We start from the raw sequence: 18424 nt of genomic DNA on the forward strand, positions 1-18424 counted from the left end.
GTTGTAGATAAGAAAATTATCTGGGAAATACATTGCAGCTGTTCATTTTTCTCTATAGAACTAACTCTTATGTTCTTAGTTAGCTGACCTAGTTATTCCAGTGATATTACTAGGACAAATAGGGTGACCTTGCTGCTCTAATTAGAAATTGCAAGAATTTACCTTCTTTCTTTCAAAGCTTCTTTTGTATGTCTTGAGGGCCTGTGTGCCTATAAAATACTACTTCCCCCAATCTATCTTTCCTTCTTTCTTTGCTTTCTTTGTATTTTTGTGGCATGGGCTATTTGTTTTTGGTATCTGTGGGTGCTTTTATTTTTTTATTTTTATTTTCTAGAGAGCTTTTTGTGAAGCAAGGATCAAAAGGAACACCTCAATCTTTGGGATTGAACCTTATCAAAATACAGTGTCATAATGAAGCAGTTTATCAATATCATGTGACTTTCAGGTATTCAAAGCTTCCCCCCACCTCGTATTGTTTACTTCTTAGAGAGCAGTAAAGAAATAGTTCAATAGGAATAACTGAATTGTTTTTCTGTATAATTCCTGATGCATTTACCTCCCCCTACAGACTTCAAATACTCAAATCTTTGCAATAAGTTTGAAATTAACTTTTCTGTGTTGTCTGTTTAGCTGTATTACCAATCCAGATTTTAACTTAATAGGTACAATTTTATGCATGAGGTTAGAAGTGGATTTTCTTTGAAGTTAATGAAACTTAGGTTCAGGGCCTTTTACTTGCATGGTACTCAGTCGTATTGGACTCTTTGTGACCCCATGGACTGTAGCCCACCAGGCTTCTCTGTCCATGGGATTTACCAGGCAAGAATACTGGTATGGTTGCCACTCTCTCCTCCAGGGGATCTTCCCAATCCAATGATCGAACCTCTGTCTCTCAGGTCTCCTGCATTGGCAGGCATATTCTTTACCAGAGGCACTACCTGGGAAGCCCCTTTACTTGCATAGACCCCTTCATAACCTTTTAACTTACCTTGTATTTGTATTCCTTTTCTTTAATGTTATGAGGGAAAAAAATAGATTAAAAGAACAAAGGGGAGCATGGGCCATGAGAAATAGCCAGGGAACTAGCCACTTATTTTAAACGTTTGTAAGATGATTGAGAAATGAAATGCTAATTAGAGAGGGTAGCCAGATTGCTTTAAATGTTTCTGTGAGGTAAGAAACCAGAGCTGAGCATGTATGACAAGAGAAGGAGCCAAGAAACTGGGTTAAATTGAACTCACAGGAGGAGAAGGTAGTGAGAATGGGCCTGTTCTGGAACGTAAGGAACAGAGATGGGTGTTAATGCGAGGAAAGTGGACTGACGACTGTTCCTGAAACAGAACTGGTGTGTGACTCCTCGTGTATCTGTGCGTTGACCAGGCTGTGGAGACAACGTGGATTCTGTACATTTTGAGATTGTAGCTACAATGTGATGAGAATGCCAGGCCCTTGAGAGAATACCGAGAGGATGCACTACAGTGACTGGTCATCCTGTGGATTCCTTGACATGATAGGGCTCTAAAAAGACTAACTCAAAAGTTGTCTGGGGCATAACGCCTTGTGTATATTAATATATGATTGTTTTTGAAGAAACATTTTGAAATGTGATGTTAGCATGTGAGTGCTTAGTTTTGGCAATGACTGTACTGGATTACCACCTGAACTTTTTGTAGTTTTTATCTTTCTTCACATACTTGAACACGCTTGACCCTTTTTAGCCTTGGGTTTGTTTAAACTTCGAAGTTGTAGGATAAGGTTGTGCATTATTGTAATCTAATGGGAAAATCATCATACAAAATAGCTATTGGAATTTTTCAAAACTAAGATTTGTGCCAATGAATTGATAAAAAGTTGAAATTGTTGAGCGAAAAATGGTTATACTAAAATACTGTCTTTTAAAAATATATTTTTTAAAAAGTGTATATTTCTACAGATGTTGGATCAGGGATTAGCAGACTATGGCAGCCCTGCCAGGCAAATCTGACCCACTGCCTATTTCTATAATAAAGTGTTGCTAGAATGTAGCCTTGCTTATTGGTTTACCTATGGTCTATAAGGCTTTTGTGCTGTGTTAGCAGAGATGAGTAGTTACAGCAGAGACCATATGGCTTGTAAAACCTTTCTGTAGAAGTTGTTTGGCCCTCTGGTCTAAACTCTCAAAGAATGTACCCCGACATGCTAAGGCAGTTATGTTTGAGTGAGGATTGTTTTTATTTTAAGTGAGCCTTGGGTCAGAGTTCTTTTTTTTTTTTTGGTGGGAATTTTTATTTATTTATTTTTAAAATTAATTATTTTACTTTACAATATTGTATTGGTTTTGCCATACATTGACTTGAATCCACCACGAGTGTGCATGTGTTCCCATCCTTTTAATCAGATAGATATATTTGAATTGTTTAGTATGACCACTAGATGGAGCAGTAGTCACAAGTGACTGTTTCTCCAACAAACCTACTGCCCTACTGTAAAGTCATACTGAAGTAAAATCCTCTTTATTATTTTCTAGCCCCAACGTGGAGTGCAAAAGCATGAGGTTTGGCATGTTGAAGGACCATCAAGCTGTCACCGGAAATGTCACTGCTTTTGATGGATCCATTCTCTATCTACCTGTTAGGCTTCAGCAAGTGAGACCAAATAGGAAATGCATTTTGGGACGAAGCCAGAGTGGTGGGAAATCATAGTGTCCCTGAACATTTGAGTTGTACTTACCTATTGTGAGAGGGAGGGTGGACTTCTCTACAATCAAGAAATTGCAAACTGAGAAACTTTTTATATATGAGTTCTTTCTAGTTCCTTCTTTCTTTAAGAGGAGTGGTTGGGAGCCTTTGACCTCAGTGACAAAGAATACTATAAGATTTCAAAATCATGAGGCTCTATTGCTAGTTCTCCATTGGGTGTCTCTTACCAAATCCTCTTGTAAACCCTGCTTGTCCTGCTGTGATTTGTCTAGTGTGGACAGCAAAGTAACAGAAAAAAATAAAACATGATTAAGATATGTTAGTGTTCTAGAACACAAGTTGGATTAGATTAGGGTTTGGTAATGGCATTTCTTTTTACATACATATGTTTATTTGTTAGGTTCTTGAGTTAAAGAGTCAAAGGAAAACTGACAGTGCTGAGATCACCATTAAGATTCAGTTGACAAAGATCCTGGAGCCCTGTTCTGACTTGTGCATTCCCTTCTACAATGTTGTGTTCCGTCGGTGAGAGATGGCTGAAGTCTTATTTTCTTTAACCTCAGTCTTTGTAACAGAGCTCTTCAGGAGCCTTGGATGGTATTAAAACTGCAGTGTGTATATAGAGAGTTTGGAAATATTTAATAAGTAAATGCATGACATTAAAGGCTAACTTATCTTGGGTGATTGGACAGATTTGGGTATATGAAAGTAGATCTGAGGTGGTTGGCTAGAGGAAATGGGTTCCTTTGATTCATTCAGGAATATTTAATGATGTTACATTAAACACCGTGATGGGTCTACATGAAGAGGTAGTGTGTAAAAATTTTTGCTAGAATATCTCTCAGTCGTTTGAAGGTTTAGATATAGACAGCTCATAATTTTTTATTTTTACTCTTCTGAAAACTCAAATTTTCATGAAACTGTTATTCCCAAACCACTTCTTTTACAAAACACAAAACCTGATTTCTACTTAGCAAGCTGAACTGCTAGGAACAAACATAACTTCCTGTGCCAGACTGATAACTCACAAATTTAGAAATGGACTCTCTTGTGCTATTTTTAGTTAATAGGGTAAAGTAATGTAAATTGAGCTTGGGAAGTCAACTTGATTTTTGGTTACCTAGTTAGGAGAAAAAGCTGCCATCATTTGCATATACAGCGAGATAAATGCTTTGGTAATTTTTATTTTCCTTTTGGTAAGAGTGTTCTGTACATAAACACTATATTGTGCAAAGAACATCAGCCTTTCTGCCCTTTTAGACTTCCAAAGGAAAATGTAGCTAAGAGCACTTGAACTTATTTATTTTTAAATCTTCTACTAGAAAACTCATTCTTTGCTCTTTATTTCAGGGTAATGAAACTTTTAGATATGAAGCTTGTGGGAAGAAACTTCTACGACCCTACAAGTGCTATGGTGCTGCAGCAACACAGGTTGGTGGTGATTTCTTCTTCCTCAGTTTTGAACGTTCTACAGAGAAAATTTTCATTGCAATCACTGTATCAGTTTTTTATGATAGCAGGTACAATTTGTGAGTTAATTAAGTGTTTTATTAAGTTCATAGTGATGCTGACTTCATTTGTTTCCTGTTGCTTTCTCAGTGTTATTGGGGAGGGGCAGTATCTGCCCAAAGTATTGCCTCAAATGGGGGCATGGAAATATCTGTGGTTCTTTTAGCATCCCAGGGTAAAGGCCATCTGTGTCTTCAGATTGCAGATCTGGCCGGGCTATGCAGCTAGCATCCGGAGGACAGACGGAGGTCTTTTCCTGCTAGCGGATGTCTCCCATAAGGTCATTCGGAATGATTCTGTGCTGGACATCATGTGAGTGGATGGATGGGGGGAATCTGCCTTTAACAGGTTAACAGTTTTCTGAGAAGTTCAGTAGTAGCTGCTAATAAATACACATTTAGCCCATTGTTCTTTTGGGGTTTTAAATTGTAGAACAGATTAAAGATACTGAATGGATGTGCTCTTTCCTTGAGTCCTACCAAGATAGACATCTGAATAGAGACCTGCTGTGCTTAGACTGAGGAGGAATGTATCTAAGTCTCTGGTTGAGAAGACTTGATGTAATATACACACACCCTGAGTTTTTGTTTAAAAGTATTACGAATCGCCAGTCCAAGTTCGATGCAGGATACAGGAAGCTTGGGGCTGGTGCACTGGGATGACCCAGAGGGATGGTATCGGGAGGGAGGTGGGAGGGGGGTTCAGGATGGGGAACACGTGTACACTTGTGGCGGATTCATGTTGATGTATGGCAAAACCAATACAATATTATAAAGTAAAAAATAAATAAAACACTTGTTCAAAAACAAAAAACAAAACAAAACAAAATATTACTGTAGTAAATATTTACTGTAGTAAATACGGATGTGTACAATTTATAATGGCTATATGAAATCCTACCTTATACATAAATCTGTGCATCTATAATTTTTTTTTTATTTGGGTACCTAGAAGTGGAATTACTTAATGGAAAGGCCAAACACTTTAGACTTGAACTATTTACTATAATATATTTAAATACATATTGATTGATTAGCCTCTAGAAAACTTACATTATTTTCTCACCAGCTGTGTATAACTGCTAGGTTTATCAGGCTCATCAGTCTTTGCTTATTGGATAAACTCATTCATTCCATCAACATGGATTCATAGAACTCCAGTTTGTGCCAGAGTTTTGGGACTTTGCAGTTAACAAAACAAAGATCCCTCTTCTTATGGAGTTTGCATTGTAGTCAGGTGAGATAAATAGTAAATAAAAAACATGATAAGTAAATTGCAAGGGGTACAATAAGTACATAAGTGTAGTGTACTAGAAATGATGCGAGCTGTGGAAGAACAAATAGGTAGAACACAGGGTAGGAGAGATCAGGAGTCCATGGAATGAGGTGCGTTGGGATGGAGAGCTGGCATTTAAGTGGCATGTCAAGCTCAGTTGAACCAACACTTGGAACAGGTGAGGGAGTTAACCAGGTGAAGGTACAGGCTAAGGGCATTCTTGTTAGAGGGACAACTGAGGTACAGACCTAAGTTAGAAGTATGCCTGGCTCTTCAAGAAGCAACAGAGAAACCAGGTTGGCTAGAACAGGGCAAGTGAGGTGAGAGCAGTGGGAAGATGGAGTAGATGGAGGGACTGAGGATGTAGAGCTTGGTAAGTCTGTTGTGAAGATTTTCACTTTTACTGTGGGTGAAACATAGGGCATATAGGCAGGAGTGGCATGGTGTGACTTGAGTTGTGGAAGGATCCCTCTCCTTACTGTTTGGCGAATAGGCTTGGTGGGATGGGGTCAAAGTGGGGAACTAGCCAGAACGCTCCTGTCCTAATCAGTGGGGAGGCGGGCGTGGCAGCGTGGTGGCAGCAAGCAGCGGCCGGCCCCTGGATAGGACCTGAAAGCGGCGCCCAGTCCATTTCCCAGCAGGATGTGGGCTGTGAGAGCGAGGGAGACGAGGACTTGGGTTTTCTTGAATGAATTTGTAATGGTTTATTCTGTCTCGACTCTGTCTTCATGGTGGGGACCATGTTTCTTTTTCTCACATGGTACACCCAGAGTGAGTTTATTCCTAGCCTATAGTAAGTGTTCAGGAATGTTTGTTGAATAAAAATAGATGTCTTTGAATTCACTCTTTTTCTTTATGGTTTCTGTCTTTGTTTCTCTGCTTAGAAAGATCTGAAAGAATGAAAGTGTTAGTTGCTAAGTCATGTCTGACTCTTTGTAACCGCCTAGGCTGCAGCCCACCAGGCTCTTGTGTCCATGGAATTCTCCAGGCAAGAATACTGGAGTGGATTGCCATTCCCTTCTCCAGGGGATCTTCCTGACCCAGGGATGGAACCCAGGTCTACTACTTGCTTTATTTTTATTTCCAGTGTTTTAAACCTTCTGGAACTTATCTTGGTATGATGTTAGGATTATCACAATTGTTTTGGTACTGTTACACGATACACTGAAAACATTTTGTATTTTAAGTATTTTTATTGATGAATCAACTATCAGTGTTACTTTTTTTTAAGGTATTCTTTTTTTTTTTTATCTTTAGTTTTCAGCAGTTTCACTATGGAGGTATACCTCATTTTATTGTGCAGTGCATTATAGTGTTCTACAAAATGAAAGTTTTGTGGCAGTCCTGCATCAAAAAAGTATGGGCACCATGATTATATTTGTTATGATCTTTGGTGTTACTGTTACAGAAAGAGTACAACTTGCTGAAGGCTCAGATGATGGTTAGCATTTTTTAGCAATAAAGTCTTTTTTAATTAAGATGTGTCACATTTTTAGTCATAATGCTGTTGCATACTTAATGGACTACACTGTAGTATAAACTCAACTTTATTATGCACTGTGCTCTGCTCATTCAGTCATATCTGACTCGCTGCTACCCCTTGACTGGAGCCTGCCAGGCTCCTCTGTCCATGGGATTTCTCAGGCAAGAATACTGGAATGGGTTGCCATTCCCTTCTCCAGGGGACCTTCCCTACCAGGGATTGAGCCTTCATATCCTGCATTGGCAGGCGGGTTCTTTACCACAGAGCCACCTGGGAAGCCCTTTATATGCATTGTGCTGTGCTATGCTTAGTCGCTCATTCATGTCTGACTCTTTGCAACCCAATGGACTACAGCCTCCAGGCTCCTTTGTCCATGGGGATTCTCCAGGCAAGAATTCTGGAGTGGGTTGCCATTTCCTCCTCCAGGGAATCTTCCCAACCCAGGGATCGAACCCAGGTCTCCCACATTGCAAGCGGCTTCTTTACCACCTGGGCCACCAGGGAAACCTTATATACACTAGGCAGCCAAAAATTTTGTGTGACTTGCTTTATTGTAGCCATCTTGAACTTAATCGCAGTGTCTCCAAGGAATACCTGTAATGTGTCTAAATGTGGTTTCCCAGTATTTCTAGTGCTTAGCCCTCACCTCGAGTGTGGGCTGGATTTATTGACTTCCTTTTTTTTTTGCTATGCTGGATCTTGGTTGTGGTGTGTGAGCTCTTCATTGCATTGCATGGGCTTTCTCCAGTTGTGATGTGCAGGAGTGTCTCTGGTTGCAGCGCAGGGGCTATTTGTTGTAGCATGTGGGCTTCTCTTCTTGTGGCCTGGAGACTTAGTTGCTTCTCAACATGTGGGATCTCAGTTCCCTGACCAGGGATCGAGCCTGTGTCCCCTGCATTGAAAAGTGGATTCTCTACCACTGGACCACCAGGGAAGTCCCTGACTTATTTCTAATGAATGAAAAGTGGCAACAAACAACCCAATCAAAAAAATGGGCAGAAGACCTAAATAGACACTTCTCCAAAGAAGGCATACAGATGGCCAAGAGATACAAGAAAAGATGCTCAGAATCACTAATCATTAGAGAAATGCAATCAGAACTACAATGAGATATCACCTCACTCTGGTCAGAGTGATCATCATCAAGAATTCTACAAATAATAAATGCTGGACATGGTATGGAGCAAAAGGCACCCTCCTCTACATTGTTGGTGGGAATGTAAATTGGTGTAGACACAATGGAGAGTATGGAGGTTCCCTAAAAAACTAAATATAGAGCTATCATATGATCCAGCAATTCCATTCCTGGGCATACATCAAGAGAAAACTCTTTAATTTGAAATGACACATCTACTCCAATGTTCATAGCAGCACTGTTTACAATAGACAACCCATGGAAACAACTTAGATATCCATTGACAGATAAATGGATAAAGATGATACAGTATATATATGTATACAATGGACTATTACTCACCCATAAAAAAGAATGAAATAATGCCCCTTGCAATGACATAGATGGACCTTGAGATTATCATAGTAAATGAAGTAAGTTAGAGGAAGACAAATATATGGTATGACTTGTATGTGAAATATTAAAAAAAACTTACAAATGAACTTACTTACAAACTGGAAATAGATTCATAGACAGAAAAAACAAACTTATGGTGACCAACAATGGCACCCCACTCCAGTACTCTTGCCTGGAAAATCCCATGGACGGAGGAGCCTATTAGGCTGCAATCCATGGGGTCGCTAAGAGTCGGACACGACTGAGTGAACTTCACTTTCACTTTTCACTTTCATGCATTGGAGAAGGAAATGGCAACCCACTCCAGTGTTCTTGCCTGGAGACTCCCAGGGATGGGGGAGCCTGGTGGGCTGCCGTCTATGGGGTTGCACAGAGTCGGACACGACTGAAGTGACTTAGCATAGCATAGCATAGCATATGGTAACCAAAGGGGAAAAGGGAGACGGATAAATTAGGAGTTTAAAATTAACATATACACAATACTATTTACAAAATAAACAACAAAGATCCTCTGTATATCACAGGGAACTATATTCAATATCTTATAATAATTTATAATAGAAAAGAATCTGAAAAAGAGTACATATATATGTATAATTAAATCACTTTGCTATATACCTGAAACTAACACAACACTGTGAATCAACTGTACTTCAGTGAAAAAAGAGAATATGGCAGAAGGGATCAGATAGAACATCACTTCAAAAAAATTGAGATGTAGCTGACATATCAGAGATCAGATCAGTCGCTCAGTTGTGTCTAACTCTTTGCGACCCCATGAATTGCAGCATGCCAGGCCTCCCTGTCCATCACCAACTCCCGGAGTTCACTCAAACTCATGTCCATCGAGTCAGTGATGCCATCCAGCCAGCTCATCCTCTGTCGTCCCCTTCTCTTGCCCCCAATCCCTCCCAGCATCAGAGTCTTTTCCAATGAGTCAACTCTTCGCATGAGGTGGCCAAAGTACTAGAGTTTCAGCTTTAGCATCATTCCTTCCAAAGAAATCCCAGGGCTGATCTCCTTCAGAATGGACTGGTTGGATCTCCTTACAGTCCAAGGGACTCTCAAGAGTCTTCTCCAACACCACAGTTCAAAAGCATCAATTCTTCGGCACTCAGCCTTCTTCACAGTCCAACTCTCACATCAGTACATGACCACAGGAAAAACCATAGCCTTGACTAGACGAACCTTTGTTGGCAAAGTAATGTCTCTGCTTTTGAATATGCTATCTAGGCTGGTCATAACTTTCCTTCCAAGGAGTAAGCGTCTTTTAAAAAATTTCATGGCTGCAGTCACCATCTGCAGTGATTTTGGAGCCCAGAAAAATAAAATCTGACACTGTTTCCACTGTTTCCCCATCTATTTCCCATGAACTGATGGGACCGGATGCCATGATCTTCGTTTTCTAAATGTTGAGCTTTAAGCCAACTTTTCCACTTTCACTTTCATCAAGAGGCTTTTTAGTTCCTCTTCACTTTCTGCCATAAGGGTAGTGTCATCTGCATATCTGAGGTTATTGATATTTCTCCCGGCAGTCTTGATTCCAGCTTGTGGTTCTTCCAGTCCAGCATTTCTCATGATGTACTCTGCATATAAGTTAAATAAGCAGGCTGACAACATACAGCCTTGACGTACTCCTTTTCCTATTTGGAACCAGTCTGTTGTTCCATGTCCAGTTCTAACGGTTGCTTCCTGACCTGCATGTAGGTTTCTCAAGAGGCAGGTCAGGTGGTCTGGTATTCCCATCTCTTTCAGAATTTTCCACAGTTTATTGTGATCCACACAATCAAAGGCTTTGGCATAGTCAATAAAGCAGAAATAGATGTTTTTCTGGAACTCTCTTGCTTTTTCCATGATCCAGTGGATGTTGGCAATTTGATCTCTGGTTCCTCTGCCTTTTCTAAAACCAGCTTGAACATCAGGAAGTTCACGGTTCACATACTGCTGAAGCCTGGCTTGGAGAATTTTGAGCATTACTTTACTAGCGTGTGAGATGAGTTCAATTGTGCGGTAGTTTGAGCATTCTTTGGCATTGCCTTTCTTTGGGATTGGAATGAAAACTGACCTTTTCCAGTCCTGTGGCTACTGCTGAGTTTTCCAAATTTGCTGGCATATTGAGTGCAGCACTTTCACAGCATCATCTTTCAGGATTTGGAATAGCTCAACTGGAATTCCATCACCTCCACTAGCTTTGTTCGTAGTGATGCTTTCTAAGGCCCACTTGACTTCACATTCCAGGATGTCTGGCTCTAGGTCAGTGATCACACCATTGTGATTATCTGGATCGTGAAGATCTTTTTGTACAGTTCTTCTGTGTATTCTTGCCATCTCTTCTTAATATCTTCTGCTTCTGTTAGATCCATACCATTCCTGTCCTTTATCGAGCCCATCTTTGCATGAAATGTTCCTTTGGTATCTCTGATTTTCTTGAAGAGATCTCTAGTTTTTCCCATTCTGTTGTTTTCCTCTATTTCTTTGCATTGATCGCTGAGGAAGGCTTTCTTATCTCTTCTTGCTATTCTTTGGAACTCTGAATTCAGATGTTTATATCTTTCCTTTTCTCCTTTGCTTTTCGCTTCTCTTCTTTTCACAGCTATTTGTAAGGCCTCCCCAGACAGCCATTTTGCTTTTTTGCATTTCTTTTCCATGGGGATGGTCTTGATCCCTGTCTCCTGTACAATGTCACGAACCTCATTCCATAGTTCATCAGGCACTCTATCTATCAGATCTAGGCCCTGAAATCTATTTCTCACTTCCACTGTATAATCATAAGGGATTTGATTTACGTCATACCTGAATGGTCTAGTGGTTTTCCCTACTTTCTTCAATTTCAGTCTGAATTTGGTAATAAGGAGTTCATGGTCTGAGCCACAGTCAGCTCCTGGTCTTGTTTTTGCTGACTGTATAGAGCTTCTCCATCTTTGGCTGCAAAGAATATAATCAGTCTGATTTCGGTGTTCACCATCTGGTGATGTCCATGTGTAGAGTCTTCTCTTGTGTTGTTGGAAGAGGGTGTTTGCTATGACCAGTGCATTTTCTTGGCAAAACTCTATTAGTCTTTGCCCTGCTTCATTCCGTATTCCAAGGCCAAATTTGCCTGTTACTCCAGGTGTTTCTTGACTTCCTACTTTTGCATTCCAGTCCCCTATAATGAAAAGGACATCTTTTTTGGGTGTTAGTTCTAAAAGGTCTTGTAGGTCTTCATAGAACCGTTCAACTTCAGCTTCTTCAGCGTTCCTGGTTGGGGCATAGACTTGGATTACTGTGATATTGAATGGTTTGCCTTGGAAACGAACAGAGATCATTCTGTCGTTTTTGAGATTGCATCCAAGTACCGCATTACGGACTCTTTTGTTGACCATGATGGCTACTCCATTTCTTCTGAGGGATTCCTGCCTGCAGTAGTAGATACAATGGTCATCTGAGTTAAATTCACCCATTCCAGTCCATTTCAGTTTGCTGATTCCTAGAATGTCGACGTTCACTCTCGCCATCTCTTGTTTGACCACTTCCAATTTGCCTTGATTCATGGACCTGACATTCCAGGTTCCTATGCAGTATTGCTCTTTACAGCATCGGACCTTGCTTCTATCACCAGTCACATCCACAGCTGGGTATTCTTTCTGCTTTGGCTCCATCCCTTCATTCTTTCTGGAGTTATTTCTCCACTGATCTCCAGTAGCATATTGGGCACCTACTGACCTGGGGAGTTCCTCTTTCAGTATCCTATCATTTTGCCTTTTCATACTGTTCATGGGGTTCTCAAGGCAAGAATACTGAAGTGATTTGCCATTCCCTACTCCAGCGGACCACATTCTGTCAGATCTCTGCACCATGACCCACCCATTTAGGGTTGCCCCACGGGCATGGCTTAGTTTCATTGAGTTAGACAAGGCTGTGGTCCTAGTGTGATTAGTTGACATATAATGTCGTGTTAATTTCAAGTGTACTACGTAATGATATATGTAAATATTGTGAAATGGTCACCACAGTAAATCACTGAGTCTCATTAGCATCCATTACCAGACAGTTACAAATTTTTTTCTTGTGGTGAAAACTTTTTAAGATTTGAAAGCAGCTTTAGAATACACAGTGTACTATTATTAACTATGGTCACCATGTTGTATGTTACATTCCTAGGATGTATTTATTTTATAACTGGAAATTTGTATCTTTTGCTTGTCTTCACCCATTTCATCTATTTCCTGTCCCCTGCCTCTGGCAACCACCAGCCTGTTCTCTGTATGGATGAATTGAAGATTTGGTTCCTTCTTTCCTCCGTTCCTCCTTTACTTCCATTTCATACATACATGAAATCATATATTTGTCTTTCTTTGTCTGATTTATTTCTCTTAGTGTAATACCCTCAGGGTCCATCCATGTTGTCCCAAATAGCAGGATTTCCTTCTTTATAGCTGAATAATACTGCATTGTATGTTCATGTGTGTGTGTGTGTTTAAATAATATGGTTTCTTTTTCCATTCGTCTGTTCGTGGACACGTAGGATGCTTCCACGTCTTGGCTTTTGTAAATAATAATGCAGCAAACATGGGAGTGCATGTATCTTTTTTGAGTTGGTGTTTTTATCTCCTTCAGATAAATACCCAGAAGTGGAATTGCTGAATCGTATGGTGGTTCTATTTTTAGTTTTTCGAGGAACCTCCATACTGTTCTTCAGTGGCTGCACTAATTTACGTTGCCTCCCAAGTGTATAAGGGTTCCCTTTTCACCACATCCTCACCAATACTTACTTCCTGTATATAATAGCCATTCTAACAGCTGTAAAGTGATCTCATTGTGGTTTTGATTTGCATTTTCTTGATGAGTAATGGTGTGAGCACCTTTTCATGTACCTGTTGACCATTTGTATGCCTTTGGAAAAATAGCTCTTCAAATCCTTTGCCCATTCTTTAATTATATTGTTTTCTTTTTGCTGTTGTTGAGTTGTATGAGTTTATTACATATTTTGGGTATTAACCCCATATCAGGTATGTGACCTGCAAATATTCTCTCACGTTCTATAAGTTGTCTTTTCATTTTGTTGATGGTTTCCTTTGCTGTGCAGAAGCTTTTTGGTTTGTTGTAGTCCCACTTGTTAATTTTGCCTTTGTTGCCTTTGCTTTTGATGTCAATGGATGTCACTTCTGAGGTGAGATATAAAAAGACTGTGGCATCTGTCTTGGGTACTCTCTCTTGCTGTCTTGGGTCACTCACCCTGGGGAAACCAGCTGCCAGGTTGTGGAGCAGCCCAGTGAAGTGAACTTAGAATCAGAGCCTTCTTTGAGCTTTGAGATGTCTGTAGCCCTGGTTGACATCTTGCTTGCAGCCTTGTGAAATACCCTGAACCAGAGACACTCAACTAAGCCACACCCAAATTACTGACCCTTTGAAACTGTGAGGTAATAAATACGTGTGATCCTTTTTAACAGATTTACTAAGACATGATTCACACAACATTCAGTACCTATTTTAACTGTGGCTTAATATAAGTCACATAGTTGTATATCCATCAGTACAATCAACTGTAGAACATTTTCATGGCTTCAGAAAGAAATCCTGCACCTCTAAGCTATCACTTCTCAATTCCTTCATCTTCACCCAGACCTCGGCAGCAACTAATATACTTTGTATATCTATAGATTTATCTATTCTGGATATTTTATATAAATAGGGTCATGTAATATATGTGTAATAATTTTTGATTTGGCATGTTTTTAAGGTTCATCCATGTTGTGATATGTATCAGAACTTCATTCCTTTTCAGTGGCTGAATAATATTCCATTGAATGGATATGTATCTTATTTTTTTATACACATTCGTTTAGAGACAGACATTAGAGTTGTTTTCGCTAGAGAACTATTGCAGATAACACTGCTATGAACTTTCAGGCACAAGTGTTTCCTGTGGACTTATGTTTTAATTTCTTTTCTGTAAATACTTGTGAGTGGAACTGCTGGATCATATGCTAACTTTATGTTCACCATTTAAGGAACTGCTAGACTGTTTTCTAAAAGTGACTCTACCGTTTTACATTCCCATCAGCAGTGTGTGAGGGTTGTGATTTGTCCATATGCTCACCAACATGTATTATCTGTCTTTATGATTCTCATCATTCAAGTGGTTGGAAATGGTGTAGCTTTGATTTGCATTTCACTGATGATTAATGATATAGAAAATCTGTTTCTGTGCTTATTCAGTTCAGTTCAGTCCAGTTCAGTCACTCAGTCATGTCCGACTCTGCGACCCCATGAATCGCAGCATGCCAGGCCTCCCTGTCCATCACCAACTCCCAGAGTTCACCCAGACTCACGTCCATCGAGTCAGTGATGCCATCCAGCCATCTCATCCTCTGTTGTCCCCTTCTCCTCCTGCCCCCAATCCCTCCCAGCATCAGAGTCTTTTCCAATGAGTCAACTCTTCGCATGAGGTGGCCAAAGTACTGGAGTTTCAGCTTTAGCATCATTCCTTCCAAAGAAATCCCAGGGCTGATCTCCTTCAGAATGGACTGGTTGGATCTCCTTGCAGTCCAAGGGACTCTCAAGAGTCTTCTCCAACACCACAGTTCAAAAGCATCAATTCTTTGGCGCTCAGCCTTCTTCACAGTCCAACTCTCATATCCATACATGACCACAGGAAAAACCATAGCCTTGACTAGATGGACCTTTGTTGGCAAAGTAATGTCTCTGCTTTTGAATATGCTGTCTAGGTTGGTCATAACTTTTCCTTCCAAGGAGTAAGCATCTTTTAATTTCATGGCTGCAGTCACCATCTGCAGTGATTTTGGAGCCCCAAAAATAAAATCTGACACTGTTTCCACTGTTTCCCCATCTATTTCCCATGAAGTGATGGGACCAGATGCCATGATCTTTGTTTTCTGAATGTTGAGCTTTAAGCCAAAATTTTCACTTTCACTTTCATCAAGAGGCTCTTTAGTTCCTCTTCACTTTCTGCCATAAGGGTAGTGTCATCTGCATATCTGAGGTTATTGATATTTCTCCCAGCAATCTTGATTCCAGCTTGTGCTTCCTCCAGCCCAGCGTTTCTCATGATGTACTCTGCATATAAGTTAAATAAGCAGGGTGACAACATACAGCCTTGACGTACTCCTTTTCCTATTTGGAACCAGTCTGTTGTTCCATGTCCAGTTCTAACGGTTGCTTCCTGACCTGCATACAGATTTCTCAAGAGGCAGATCAGGTGGTCTGGTATTCCCATCTCTTTCAGAATTTTCCACAGTTTATTGTGATCCACACAGTCAAAGGCTTTGGCATAGTCAGTAAAGCAGAAATAGATGTTTTTCTGGAACTCTCTTGCTTTTTCCATGATCCAGCGAATGTTGGCAATTTGATCTCTGGTTCCTCTGCCTCTCTGCTTATTGGCCATATGTATGTCTTCTTTGAAGAAATGTCTATTCAGATACTTTGCCTGCTTTTTAAGTGGAATCATTTGTCTTTTTATTAAGTTGCAAGATTTATTTATATATTCAAGGTACAAGTCTCTTTATCAGATACATGATTTGGAAATTTTTTCTTATTCTGTAGGTTTTCTTTACTTTCTTTAAGTACAAAAGTCTTTGAAGCATAAAAGTTTTCAATTTCATGAAGTCCAGTTTATCTGTTTTTCCTTTTGCTGCTTGTGTTCGTGTATCATGTAAAAATCCATTGCAAAAATCTGAGGTCATATAGATTTACCTCTGTGTTTTCTTTGAATAGTTTTATAGTTTTAGCTCTTACATTTAGGTTTTGAATAAAATTTTCAGTGTGGTATGAGGTAGGTGTCCAACTTCATTCTTTTGCATAAAGATAACCAGTTATTTCAGTACCATTTATTTAAAAAACTGATCTTTCCTCCATTGAATGTTCTTGGCATCCTTGTTTATAATCAGTTCAACGCATGGATTTATTTTTGGACTCTCAATTCTGTTCCATTGGTCTATGACTGTCTTTAATAAAGTGCCACACTGTCTCATTACTGTAACTTTGTGTTAAGTCTTGAAATTGGGAAATATGAGTCGTTTAACCTTGTTCTTTTTAAAGATTTCTTGTGATAGTTCTGGATCTCCTGCACTTCATATGAATTTTCAGTCAGCTTGTCAAATTCTACCAGTATATCAACTGGGGTTCTGATAGGGATATGTTGAATCAGATTGATTTGAGGAGTATTACCATCTGAACAATATTGTCTTCTGATCTAGGAACATAAGAGCTTTTCCACTTAGTTAGATCTTCTTTAATTTCTTTCAGCAGTGTTTTGTAGTTTTCAGTGTGTAATCAGTTCAGTCGCTCAGTCGTGTCCAACTCTTTGCGACCCCATGAACTTCAGCACTCCAGGCCTCCCTGTCCATCACCAACTGCTGGGGTCTACCCAGACCATGTCCATTGAGTCGGTGATGCCATCCAACCATCTCATCCTCTGTCATCCCCTTCTCCTCCTGCCTTCAGTCTTTCCCAACATCAGGGTCTTTTCAAATGAGTCGGCCCTTCGCATCCGGTGGCCAAAGTATTGGAGTTTCAGCTTCAGCATCAGTCCTTCCAATGAACACCCAGGACTGGTCTCCTTTAGGGTGGACTGGTTGAATCTCCTTGCAGTCCAGAGGACTCTCAAGAGTCTTCTCCAACACCACAGTTCAAAAGCATCAATTCTTCGGCACTCAGCTTTCTTTATAGTCCAACTCTCACATCCATACATGACTACTGGGGAAACCATAGCCTTGACGAGACGGACCTTTGTTGACAAAGTAACGTCTCTGCTTTTGAATATGCTATCTAGGTTGGTCATAACTTTCCTTCCAAGGAGTAAGTGTCTTTTAATTTCATGGTTGCAATCACTATCTGCAATATGCTGTCTAGGTTGGTCATAACTTTCCAAGGAGTGAGCATCTTTTAATTTCATGGCTGCAGTCACCATCTGCAGTGATTTTGAGTGTATTTTGCAGTGATTTTGAGTGTAAGTATTTTGAGTGATTTTGCAGTGATTCAGAGTGTAAGTTTCACATTTATTCCTAAGTACAGATATTTTAGTCTTTTAATGATTTTATAAATTAAATTTTTAAATTGCATTTTTGGATTGTTCTTTGTAAGTGTATAGAGGCACAGTTGATTTTTGTATACTGATCTTCTATCCTGCAGCCCCTTTGAACTCATTTATTCTATTAATTTTCTTTACATATACCTCAAAATTTTCTATACAAGAGACCATATAATGTGAAAATAGAGATATTTTTACTTCTTCCTTTCCAATATGGATGTCTTTTATTTTTTTTCTTGTCAATTGCCCTGCCAAGACCTGTAGTACAATGCTGAATAAAAGTGGTGAGAGTGGATATCTTTTCCTGTTCTGATTTTAAGGCGGAAAACATCCAGTCTTTTACCATTAAGTACAGTGTTAATTACGGGTTTTGAAGATACCCTTTGTCATGTTGAGCAAGTTCCCTTTTATTCTTAGTTTGCTGAAAGTTTTTTATCATGAAAGGCTATTGGATTTTGTTGACTGCTTTTTGTGTGTCTGTAGAGATGATCACTTTAAAAATTCTGATTTTTAAATTGATTTTTGGATGTTAAATTGACTATACATTGCTGGAATCTACTTGGTCATATCGTGTAATTCTTTTCTTATGTTGCTGGATTTGGTTTCCTTATAGTTTGTCAGGAATTTTTGTGTCTGTATTCATAAGAGATACTGATCTGTACTTGTGATGCCTTTGTCTCGTTTTGTTATCTGAGTAGTATTGACCTTATAGAAAGAAATGGAAAGTATTCTCTCCCTGTTTTCTTTTTTTTTTTTTGAAGAGTTGTAAAGGATAAGTATTCAGTTTTCTTTGAATGCTTCATAGAAATTTAACAGTGAAGCCATCTGGGCTTGAATTTTTCTTTGTGTTCAGTTTTTAAATTACTAATTTGTTGTATTGTTAGAGGTTTCTTCAGGTTTTTATTTTATTCTTGGATTAG

At 39.5% G+C, this 18424-nt stretch overlaps 1 protein-coding gene across 2 annotated transcripts in view; it reads left to right on the forward strand.

Moving 5' to 3' along the window:
• PIWIL2 (piwi like RNA-mediated gene silencing 2) overlaps nucleotides 1-18424 on the forward strand; it is an 82125-nt gene that overhangs the window by 5626 nt on the left and 58075 nt on the right. For both annotated transcript variants that reach the window (XM_061425836.1, XM_061425837.1), the window contains exons 6-10: nucleotides 335-445; nucleotides 2507-2624; nucleotides 3079-3203; nucleotides 4029-4109; nucleotides 4386-4499. In XM_061425836.1, the coding sequence (XP_061281820.1) occupies nucleotides 335-445; nucleotides 2507-2624; nucleotides 3079-3203; nucleotides 4029-4109; nucleotides 4386-4499 (549 nt within the window). The remainder of the gene's footprint in view (nucleotides 1-334; nucleotides 446-2506; nucleotides 2625-3078; nucleotides 3204-4028; nucleotides 4110-4385; nucleotides 4500-18424) is intronic.

Source organism: Bos javanicus, chromosome 8 (genome assembly GCF_032452875.1).
Source record: "Bos javanicus breed banteng chromosome 8, ARS-OSU_banteng_1.0, whole genome shotgun sequence".
NCBI lineage: Eukaryota > Metazoa > Chordata > Mammalia > Artiodactyla > Bovidae > Bos > Bos javanicus.